Source organism: Mytilus californianus, unplaced genomic scaffold (assembly GCF_021869535.1).
Source record: "Mytilus californianus isolate M0D057914Y unplaced genomic scaffold, xbMytCali1.0.p SCAF_1, whole genome shotgun sequence".
Lineage (NCBI taxonomy): Eukaryota > Metazoa > Mollusca > Bivalvia > Mytilida > Mytilidae > Mytilus > Mytilus californianus.
Genome location: NW_026262581.1, coordinates 55,080,655 through 55,092,800, shown reverse-complemented (window position 1 = coordinate 55,092,800; position 12,146 = coordinate 55,080,655). Strand labels below are relative to the sequence as shown.

General features: G+C 31.6%; 1 protein-coding gene across 2 annotated transcripts in view; it reads right to left on the bottom strand.

Moving 5' to 3' along the window:
• Window positions 1-10,057: 10,057 nt before the first annotated feature.
• LOC127721612 (uncharacterized) overlaps window positions 10,058-12,146 on the bottom strand; it is a 38,152-nt gene continuing 36,063 nt past the window's right edge. For both annotated transcript variants that reach the window (XM_052228389.1, XM_052228398.1), the window contains one exon: window positions 10,058-11,701. In XM_052228389.1, the coding sequence (XP_052084349.1) occupies window positions 10,692-11,701 (1,010 nt within the window). In that variant the 3' untranslated portion in view covers window positions 10,058-10,691. The remainder of the gene's footprint in view (window positions 11,702-12,146) is intronic.

The following is a 12,146-nucleotide window of genomic DNA, read 5'->3' as shown; positions in this document are numbered from 1 at the left end:
TTCGGAAAAAAATATGTTCTATTTTTAAACAGATTTCAATATATCGTTTGTTTAATGTGCTTTGGATGGGTATCGCTATCCATTGAGTTAAAGTTCAAATTAAAGTTGGAGTGGTTGTTCAGAGTTATTTGGTATGAAAAAGGGGAACGGCAGACAATAATAGGAAAAAAAGTATTAAAAAATTTACAGTATTTCGGACATAATTGGGATATCCCCAAACCACTTGGTCCTGTTGTTTTTATCCTAAGTTCTGAAACGGAAGCAGTATTTTTGTAATAAATTTGTAAAATATTCCACGGAACCATGTGTCTCGCCTGATATTGCTGCTGTAAGTGTAAAAGCGTCATATTGATCGGCTGTACATTTATCTATACATTTATCGGTAAAAAATTTAAAAAAAAAAAAAATGTTTTTCTGTAGATGCTTTTTCTTGAAATAGAGGAATAACTCCTATACAAGTTTTAAAACACTTCATTGAGGTTTACAAATTTATCATGTCAAAACAGTTTAATTCGGTTTTATTTAACTAAAACAAAACTGTATGGTTTTCAACAATGAGCAAAACCCATACCCTATAGTAAGCTATAAAAGGTCCCGAAATGAAAAATGTAAAAAACTAGAAAACTAACGATCTATAGATACATATATACTTTATTCTCTAAAAACTAAATACAAGTTTACAGAGAAACATACAATATAAATGCAGATACAATAGTCGAGGTAAACAAATACAGTACCTGGACTCAAGCGTTTTGCTGGTAGCGATAAACAAATTGATTGCTAAATGATATTTGGAAGAGAGGGGTGGAAATAAGTGAATTTGAATTTACTTTGTGTAATTCCTTAAATTTGAAGTTAGATTTATAAGGATCTGGATGGAATAGCATACTTTTGAAGTGTAGTATAACTATATTAATTATTTCGACATAAGATAGTTTTTCTTAGAAATGTATGATTTTTAAAGGTAAATAACATAACACGTGACTAAATCACACTACAGGTGCCTTCTTACCTTTCACCTGGTCAAGTATGCTATAGGTGTCAACATTTAATCACTAAAACAACAGCCTCCAATAAATGTTTTATATTGTGTAATTTTATACATTAGGTGAGACGTAAATAAAATGTTGAATTGAATTCTTTACATAAAAGGGGGAAAGTAATAAAATTGTTAATTGAATATCCTAATGCAGAAATAGTGTGATAAAGGATTTTTCACTATACAAATCCTTTGTGTGATGTATGGTTTCCAACCAAAAAAATTATAAGCATAACTTTTGGTGATAATTTCTACCTATTAAAAGTCTCTATGTAATAAAAAATAAAATAAAAACGGACACTTTGCGAACGCCTAATTTGACTTTTACTATCTTTTTTTTTTCTGCTTCTGGCGCACACATAATTATAACATTACCGTAACAGAGAGAAAAACAAAGAACAATTTGATCATCAATAATTAAAAATATATATTTTCAATCATGATTAAAACGTAGTTTTATTTAAATGAAAAAATGCAGAAAGCGGTCTATTAAATTTATTCATCAGACAACCAAATGTGTATGGTAACAATCCGATCGGTAATGTCTGAAAAATCGTCGTTTTTGGACTCTTCGCATGAAAAATTAATATCCTTTTCTTGGTTATTTTTCTCACAAAATGTCTTTATAGTTTGTCAGTAATCTGGAAAAGTGCTGTCAATACCGTCCATAGTGTATCGACATCGTCCAGTTAAGAGACATTTTCCCAGCTTGTAACCACTGACGTAAGCACGATCACGTGATCGTTATCTAATTAAAAATCATTCTTAATGACAAGCGCTTGATTCTTTGACCAGGAACATGCTGATTTATCAGGTTTTGACCATCAAAATTGTACAAAACATGTTTTAAGACTAATATTTATTAATTTAATAAAAAAAAAAGAAATTAAAAAAAATCGTGTCATGTCTCCTTTAATGATATGATTATCGTTATCATAAGGCAGCTGTGGCGTTCCATATAGCATGTAGTTCGCCAAAACGTATGGATTAGTACTTGAACCCTTCCCAATTTTAGGTGAAAAATCTAATATGTTAATTATACTGATTTTTTAGTATCAATAAACAATTAATATAACAAATATCTTTTCGGATGTATGGTAAAATTAAAGTAAATGCCAGGTGAATTTTGTATGAGTGATAATGCTTATCACGATCTTTCTTTTTTCAAAAAAGGCATTGGTTACAAAATATCAGGATAAAATTTATAAATATAACAATCTGTAGAAAAATACGGGACATGTACCTAAAGTATATGTCAGTAGTCAAGAAGAAATTATATGGTATATAAATGCAAATTAAAAAAATTCAGATAAAATATAAAATTGAGAATGGAAATGGGGAATGTGTCAAAGAGACAACAACCCGACCAAAGAGCGGAAAACAGCCGAAGGCCACCAATGAGTCTTCAACACAGCAAGAAAATCCAGAACCCGGAAGCGGGCTTCAGCTGGCCCTTAAACAAAAATGTGTACTAGTTCAATGAAAATGGACGTCACACTAAACTCCAAAACATATAAATGAACTAAAATTAAAAAAAAAACATGCAAGACTAACAAAGGCAAGAGGCTCCTAACTTGGGACAGGCGCAAAAATGCAGCGGGGTTAAACATGTTTTGTGAGATCTCAACCCTCCCCCTATACCTCTAGCCAATGTAGAATAAACAAACACACAGCAATACGCACAGTAAAACTCAGTTTAAAAGAAGTCCGAGTCCGATGTCAGAATAGGTAACAAAAGAAACTAACCAAAATGACAATGATACATACATTAACAAAGGACTACTAGCAGTTACTGACATGTCAGCTCAAGACCTCAATTAAACTGATTGAAAGATTATGTCTTCATCATATGAAAATCAAGCACAATCCCTCCCGTTATGGGTTGAGTATCATACCATCATAAAATATATGAGAAGAACATAACCCGTATCATGCCAACAACTGGTTTTAGAATAAATGTGTTTATTTCCGGTGCAAAAACCCTATGAGTGAATCAATATTAATACCAGCTTTTGAGGTGAATGTCGCCATTTTTGTGCTTAGTATAGAATATTACCATAAAAGATTGGATGTGAAATACCTGCACGTATAAGTATTCATCACTCGAAAGAGAGATGAATTTCCCACTTTATTGTGATGTTTTTTTGTCCACCGTGCGACGCGTTACGGGGGACATAGATAACCGGTCGTCCGTCCGTCCAGTATTTTTAGCGCATTCACATATACAATTCTGGCCAGATTTTTTAAAACTTATTTCATAAGTTTATATCAGTAATGCCTCGGACAAACTCGAAATTCAGTGCAGATCAATTATTTTTAGAAGAGTTATGCTCCTTGGAAATATTAATTATGTGGAAAATTGCATTTTAAGCATTCTTACGTGTACAATTTTTTCCAGGTTTTTATCAACTTTATATCAAAGGTTTATATCAGCCATGTCTTGAACATGTGCGAAATTCAGTGCCGATCAATTATTTTTAGAAGAGTTATGCTCCTTGGAAATATTAATTATGTGGAAAATTGCATTTTAAGCACTCTCACGTGTACTTTTTTTGCCATGTTTTTATCAAATCTATATCAAAGGTTTATATTAGCCATGTCTTGGACAATTTCGAAATTCAGTGCTAATCAATTTTTTTTAAAAGAGTTATGCTCCTTGGAACTATTTATTATGTGGAAAATTGCATTTGAAGCACTCTCACGTGTACAATTTTCGCCAGGTTTTTATCAAATTTATATCAAAGGTTTATATAAGCAATGCCTTGGACAACTTCGAAAATCGGTGCCTATTAAATATTATTAAAAGAGTTACGTCCCTTGGAAATATTGAATATATTGGAAATTGCAATTGCATTTGCTCTCAAACCTTCATTTCTCTTATGATATTTATAATAAATAAAAAAAATTAAAAAAAAAGTTTTTTTTCTAGTTATTGCCTCTGGACAGAGAAAACATGTGCAACGCGGGGGACCTTGGAACTCAGTTCTTTTATTCAATTTTGCCCTTAGTGACCCGTTTGCTATGCCTTAATCATAAGAATTTTGTATTTCCAATTGTAAATAAAGTTATGAACAGCTAAATAAATCGTGCACGCTTGTCTTGCTGAAATAATTAAGCTTTTATATTTAAAAAAATCAAAGTTATAAAATAAAGATACTTATAGATGTTAAAGATTCATTAATAGTTGCAATAAATTAAGATAGTGCTTCACGAGTAGGTGAAAAAAGGAAAAGGAGCAAGGCATTTATTAGCTCACTTGGGTCAAAGGGTCAGTGTGAGCTTCTGCCATTACTTGGCGTCCGTCGTCTGTCGTCGTCAATTAACTTTTACAAAGATCATCTCCTCTGAAACATGTGGGCCAAATTCAACCAAACCGGTTCACAATCATCATTGGAGTATCTATTAAAAATGTGTTCGCTGACCCCGCCTGCCAACCAACATGGCCGACATGGCTAAAGAACATAGGGATACAATGCAAGTTTTGTCTATTATCTTGAAAACCGCTCCAAATAGAGAAAATATGACAGGGACAAAGATGTTCAGAATGATGAGATTTACCTTCTGTCTTCTAACATCAACACTGTCTAACGAGTTATTGGCCTTCAATGAAATGAATTCACAATTTCTCTTTCTTTTTTGCCTAATGTCTTGAAAATTATAATGGATAGACATATGTAGCGAAAATGATTAGCACGACAGTCGTCAGTCACTTGACTGACGATTTTTTACTATTTTATTCGTTTTTGCCTATTCTCTTGAAAACCATAATAGATAGATAGAAACTTTAAAGCAAAAAATATCAGTAAGACAAGATTTATATCGTCAGTTGACTCCTTATAGAAGTTATTACCCTTAAATGATGATTTTTACCATTTTTTCGTTTTTGCCTATTGACTTGAAATCTGTAATAAAAATGATCAGCAAGAGAAGTCAGCTAACAGGTAGATGAACTTGTCACTTGTCTTCTTATAGGAGTTATTACCCTTGAATGATGATTTTAACCCTATTTTGTGTTTTTGGCAAACACTAAAGAAGATAAAGAGAAAATGTAAACAGAAAAAAATTATCAGCAATACAGGTGCGACAATAAAGAGATTTTAGTCATGCATAATATTATAGTCTAAAATATTGGACAGTGTCCATTGATGAAGATACACATAGACCTAGGTGAGCGACACGGGCTCTTTAAAGCCCCTAGTTTTGGTTCCCGCATCACTGCAGGTTCAGGATGAACCCTAGGATCGATTTGAGCGGAATTCTTTGTTTTATGTATATCAAGCTACATATCTCCGTTAAAAAACACATTTACGGAGTCATAACAAAAAATTAAAATTTGTAACAGAGAAAGAAATCTATTATAAATATATTAGTGCTCGGCAATTTCAAAATTAAGACATAATACGAACATTTTGATAACAGCAGGGCACGCCAAGGTATACGTTAGGTCATTTGGTAGGATATAATGTATGAATATATGTGAACTGCTTCAAGGCAAAATCATTGCACCTGTGAACTTTACCCTCATTTTTCAGTGGCTGTCCAAATTTATCACCATTCTCCCGATCAACCTACCTTTCAGAACCTACCGATTGTGTTTATTCTAAATTAGTTCTCGACAAGAATATACATGCAATATAATTGCCACTGGAACTTTTAGAAGCAACAATCAACCAATCATAGTAGCAAAATATTGCCTCTCAACGATATTCTATATAACAAACTTGTCGAGATATATGCAGTTGCGCTTTCATGGTTACAATTGAATAGATATACAATTTCAAAGGACCAAAAGAGTTTAAATTGATGTAGAAATATCCCTATAGTTTCCCCTATCAAACATATTCTCATTTGCAATTGATAGTCGAAATTATCGAAAATATTAAGACGCTGACTTACTGTCTGCTCGGATAAGTCATCAACTATGCACCAAGTTTGCCGAGTATAAGAATGCAGTGCACCGAGTATTAGCAGAAATGTTTTTTTTTTAAACTTTGTACAAGAAATGCACCTTGCTGTATTTCTTATTATATAATAATGTATTTCGCCCTTTATTCATGTCTACCAACTTTGTATAACCTACCTATCTTATTGTTTGTCAAGTTAATCTCTTTATGAAATATATGCCACTGGACATTTAGTTAATAACAGTCATTATTCAAAAATATGTTTATGCTTTTGCATCACCAGAGGATTTTTATGGGAAAGCGTAATGAATGTAAGAAGAGGTTGTAATGTATATTTAAAAACATAAACCGTTTTGTGTCGCATTATTTATTTTAAACTTAAGCGAAAGATGAGAGGAGTTTTATCAAGATATGTGTTACCCCCAAACATGTAAAAAGTAAAATAACAAAAATACCGAACTCCAAGGAATATTTAAAACGGAAAGTCCCTTATCAAATGGCAAAATCAAAAGCTCAAATACATCAAACGAATGGAAAACAACTGTCATATTCCTGACTTGGTTCTGGCATTTCCTTATGTAGAAAATGGTTGATTAAACCTGGTTTTATAGCTAGCTTAACCTCTCACTTGTATGACAGTCGCATAGAATTCCATTATATTGACAACAATGTGTGAGCAAAACAAACAGACATAATAGGTCAACATGTCAAATATTGGGGTACAGCAGTCAACATTGTGTTATAATCTTAAGACACAATTCTATGTGCGCGCTTAAATTAATTAATTGCATGATTCTTATGATGACATGCATACTGTTATGTTGATGTAAAGTACCATACATTTATACGTTTAATCTCATACAATATATAATTATACGCTTTATTCAATAAAAAAGCTTTATTGCTATCATTACATCAACCTCGGGGTGTAGAAGGCATGTGATCTGTGATCATCTCAATTTACTGACATTATTTGTTTATCCAAAACTAAGACGTCTTCTATGCAACGATTCTTATTATCAGAGGAATAATTCAACCGAGATGTTTCGCAGCCAGAATAACCGATATTAAGTGGCGAATAGTTTCATGAATATTTAATCATATTATTGAAATAAATTTGTCACAGAAAATATGATGATGAACCAGCCATTTACTCCTATTAGGTTTACATATGTAAATCATAAGAGATCTGGTAACAACTTTCAGATAGGTATTGCATTTTTTAGAAGTTTTCTAAAATAATGCGTTTGACCAATATGTAAACTGTGTAGAATTCAAATAGGAATGCTATTTGTACCATTCAGGTTTACTGCTTTCTATAAGTGCTCTCTTGAACATTTTATCATTTCGCGCCTTTTATGAATGGAAAATGAATTATTAAAAATTATCTTCATTTTTCTTTATTATGTATTTCCTTTATTATTAATTATTTTTAAGAAATGTTTCTTTCCTCTGGTCGTAACTTTTTTTTTATCTTTTGACACTGGTTTATGCATTTTGCATGAATCTGTATTTCATCTCATCATGACCTTCAATTGACCTTGAACTTTGACCACATGGTAAACATACTTATTTGTTTGCTTTGTTTTTTACATTTTCTTGTCCTGAACATAATTTTTGTATTCTTTGACACATGTTTATGATATTTGGCACATATTTGCAGTAACGCAAAATGATGCTCCTCGTTTAATAGTTTAATATGATTACTGACCTTGACTTTTTAGCTTACTTTGACCTAATATTATTTAATGAATTCGTTAAATCTTCGTATCGATTTTATTTTTCTTCGAGTGTTTATTTTTGTATTAGTTTACATTAACTTTCATTGTAACTCGCCAAATGTAACGTTGCGTGTCCCTGTTCTTGCTCTTTAGTGTAAATAGCGGAACGCGTGTTCCAATTGGGATATTCTCTTCAAGAGCCCCCTTGAAGTTTGCAATTTATTTCAAACTTTGATTTCCTGCACCAATTGAAATTACTTGGTGAAAATATTAAGACTTGATATTTTTTTAAAGTATCCATATCACAATGCTGACGTACTGTTTTCTCGGATAAGTCATCAACTATTCACCGAGTTTACCGAGTATAAGAATTCAGTGCACCGAGTATTAGCAGAAATGTTTTTTTTAAACTTTGTACAAGAAATGCACCTTGCTGTATTTCTTATTATGTATTAATATATTTCTTATTATTAATGTATGTATGCTATTTCATGTCATATGTTTATGAACCACTGTGCTTGTTATATTGAAAATTACTCATTACGCCGGAAAAGATGACTCGAAAACTCCTGGAATGTTACAGTATATTATAAATTATGTCGGTACTTGTGCTAAAAATGAAAATTAGGTCCTTTTTGTCATATAGCTCTTCAAAAAATTGAAAACAACACGTTTAATAATTTCATGCGTCCGAAGCGCTTTTCTGGATTTACCTTCATAAGGAACGCTCAAAGCCAAACATTTGAAATCCGAGGGATGTATAAGTACCCGAACAGTTGAAGAGCTATATGACTAAAATACCTAAAACAAATAGCCAAATTCAGCTAAGGTCAACTTTGCCTGAGGGAGTTGAAACCTTAGTTTCTTTATAATTTCAAAATTTATAAACGGACAATTTTAGAAAGGTTTTTTATAAATCATGTCGGTACCGAAGTACTGACTACTGAGCTGATGATACCCTCGGGGACTGATAGTCCACCTGTTTCGGTTCTTATACATCCTTGGCTTTCAAATATTCGGTGTTGAGTGTTCCTGATGAAGGCAAATCCGGAAAAGCGCTTCGGACGCATATAAGTTATAAGATGTTGTTTTTGTATTTTTTATATTTGTTGAGTCCAAAGCGCTTTTCTAGATTTAACCAAACAATTTTGAAAGCCAATGATGTATTAATACTTGAATACCTCAGGAGCTATATGAGCAAAATGGACATAAAGAATAACCATATTCACTTAAGGTCAACTTGGCCTATGGGAGTTTATTTTCTTAACAATATCTAAATTAATCAATGGAGAGTTTTTAAGAAATGTATGTCGTGTATCATTTCAGTACCGAAGCACTAATTACTGAGCTGATGATACCCTTTGGGTACTCGCTACCAGTCCAACAGCAGCGGTATCGACCAAGACCTAGGAAAAAAACCCAGTAATTTACAAATTTAAATTAAGTGTGTCCAAAGCGTTTTAAAATATTTACCTTCAGCACGAACGCTAAACACCTATTTCTTTTTAAAGCCAAGCTTATATAAATACTTGAATAATTGAGGAACTATATATTTAATAGAATATTTAAGGTGGTACTTTGACAGTAAACTCATCATAGATACCAGGATTGAAATTTTATATTTGCGCCAGACGCGCGTTTCGTCTACAAAAGACTCATCAGTGACGCTCGAATAAAAAAATGTTAAAAAAAGCCAAATAAAGTACGAAGTTGAAGAGTATTGAGGACCAAAAATTCCTAAAAGTTTTGCCAAATACAGCTAAGGTAATCTATTCCTGTTGTAGATAAGCCTTAGTATTTCAAATATTCAAAGTTTTGTAAACAGCTTATTTATAATTATGACCATATCAATGATAATTCATGTCAACACAGAAGTGCTGACTACTGGGCTGACACTTTGACAAAAATATAAAAAATGTTAAAAACTTGAACCACACACTTAATCGGAAAAATTTCATTGGGTAGATAGCAGTTTGACAAACACTTAATTTGATCATTGAGAAGCTTAATATTTCCTTAACAATAGAACGTGATTAAAACGTTCAGCTGATTTTTAAAGAGTTATCTCCCTGTAGTGTTATGGACCACCTTAATAGCAATATTACTTGACAGGAGCTTCTCAAAGCATGACTTAAACATTAAAAATACTTCTTTTATTTTATGTATTAATAAAAAGTTGTTATTTAAATTGTATGTACTTTATTGACAAAGAACTCAAAATAGATATAGATTCGTTTACATACATGTACCTCTGAATATGCGAAGACATTTTTACTCCTTGATAAACCCATGGAAGTACTTCAATATCATTAAACAGTTTGCTATTTGATAACTTTTAAAGTAAAAATAGATTTCAAGAAGGCATAAAAGAATAAGAAAGAAAGATACCTGAAATCATTAAAAACAAATTTAATAAACGAATGCAAATTTTACAGCACAAATCAGAAGTAATACTGACATTATATGGCAGATCTAAATGTTTTTTTTTATAAATTATATATAACAAATATCCATAACCAATTCTTATGGAACAATGGAGTCTTACAAAAACTACGACATGGTTACTCTAAAAAAATCATGGAAGACGAGATTCACGTTAAAATATCTTAACGTTTATGTGTATAACAATCAATTTCAATACATGTTGCGCTTTCATGGTTAAAATATCACGAATAGATAAAACTCACAGTTAATGCTTATGCTCTGGAATTAATACATTATCTGTTAGTGTAATTGCTATTATTTTTCGTACTCAAGAGTATTAACCTGAAGGTTTAAAATGCAAGAAACGGTTAATCTATAGTTGATTTTTCTCATTATTTATACTGTTGTGGCGTATTATTTTTTCAAAGACAATCGAACAAGTTATTTCATGATATATATCCGCCAAATATGTTATGTGAGAGCTATTTAAGTAATCGCTTACACAAGCCTCACATTGCTCTTAGAATGACTTGAATTTGCATACATGCTGATGTAAAGTATATGTTAAAGTTCATATAATGCATACATATAAACTTTATATTTTTACATTTGGAAGTTTATTGCTAACATTGGATCAATCTCGGAAGGTGTGGATGGCAAGTGATCTCTATTTACTGACATAATTTGGTTAATCAAACTATCATCATCGGCCAAGGCGTCTTCTTTGTGAAGATCATCATCAGAGGAAGAATTCATTCGAGATGGTCCGTAGCCTGACTCTCCTGAATTAGTTCTAAATGGTTCATGATATTTTGGATTTTTCTCAGATGACTCTGGCGATGGAGGAATAACAGATCCTAAAAGCGGAATAGTTTCATGTTGATGAATATTTGTTAAATTAGTAGTATACATCATATTATCAGGAAAAGTTTGAGGATGAAAACGCGGATGATGAACCGGACATCTTTGTGTAATAGGTTTATGTATTTTGCAGGAGTCTTGTTCACAAATTTTCGATATACGATCGAATGTTTTTGGAGAAGTGAAATGATCCATACCATCAAAACGATCTGTAGAATTTCGAATAGGAATATTAAGGGTATCAGCAGAAGTTGGTACTTGCATTTGGAATATTTGTTCAATTCGTTTTACTACTACCTCTAATTCGGATCTTATTTCACACAATAAATTTTTATTAAAGTGTTTATAGTTTATATTCATTTTTTTTATCATTTTGTAGAAATCTTTTGTAAGACGGATCGTTTTGAACTTTTGCAAACATGACCATCTAACACGCTTTGCACCTTTTATGTATGGAAAATAAACAAGAAAAATATTTTTCAATTTCCTTTTTGAAATTGATTCTATAATTTCTTTATATTTTTTATCCTCTGAAATCCTCATTTTGAACGACTCATGTTCAACAGGAAGTAATATAAGAATAGTTGAATTTTCATGACCATATTTCAAATTGTTGCGGCGAAGAATGCAGTCATTTTCAATCCCAAATTTTGCAATTGCGCTTTCCAGCTGTATCGCAATAACTTCATCAGCATAATTGGTGTTTGAAATAATAACATACTGGTGCTGTTCAATGTGTTCGCTATCATTATCTGCAAAAATTAAAAGTATATATTCTAGTTTAGAAAAGGTTAATATATATACGTATGTATACTGCATGATATTGTAAGAATAATACATAAATGTAAATCAAGATCAAGGGAAACACATGCTACAAGAAAATTAATCAGTATACAACATAAACAAAAACATTGCTGAAGTGTTTTTTAAAATCTTGACGTGTCGGTAGATTGTTATGGTGGTTTTCATCTTTGGAAGACGGTCTTCAGATCAGTTTATCATAAATAAATAAAACGTATAATATATATTTTCATATAGCAAAGATTACCTTTTGGACACCTTTTTTAATAATTAGTTATCAGAACTGAAGTAATCAGAAGTGTAAAATCAGATTTTTGTTGAAACACTTCAACTTATCCTTTTTTATTTAAAAAAAGGTAGTATTTGATCTTATTAGCCTAATTAAACTGATAAGAC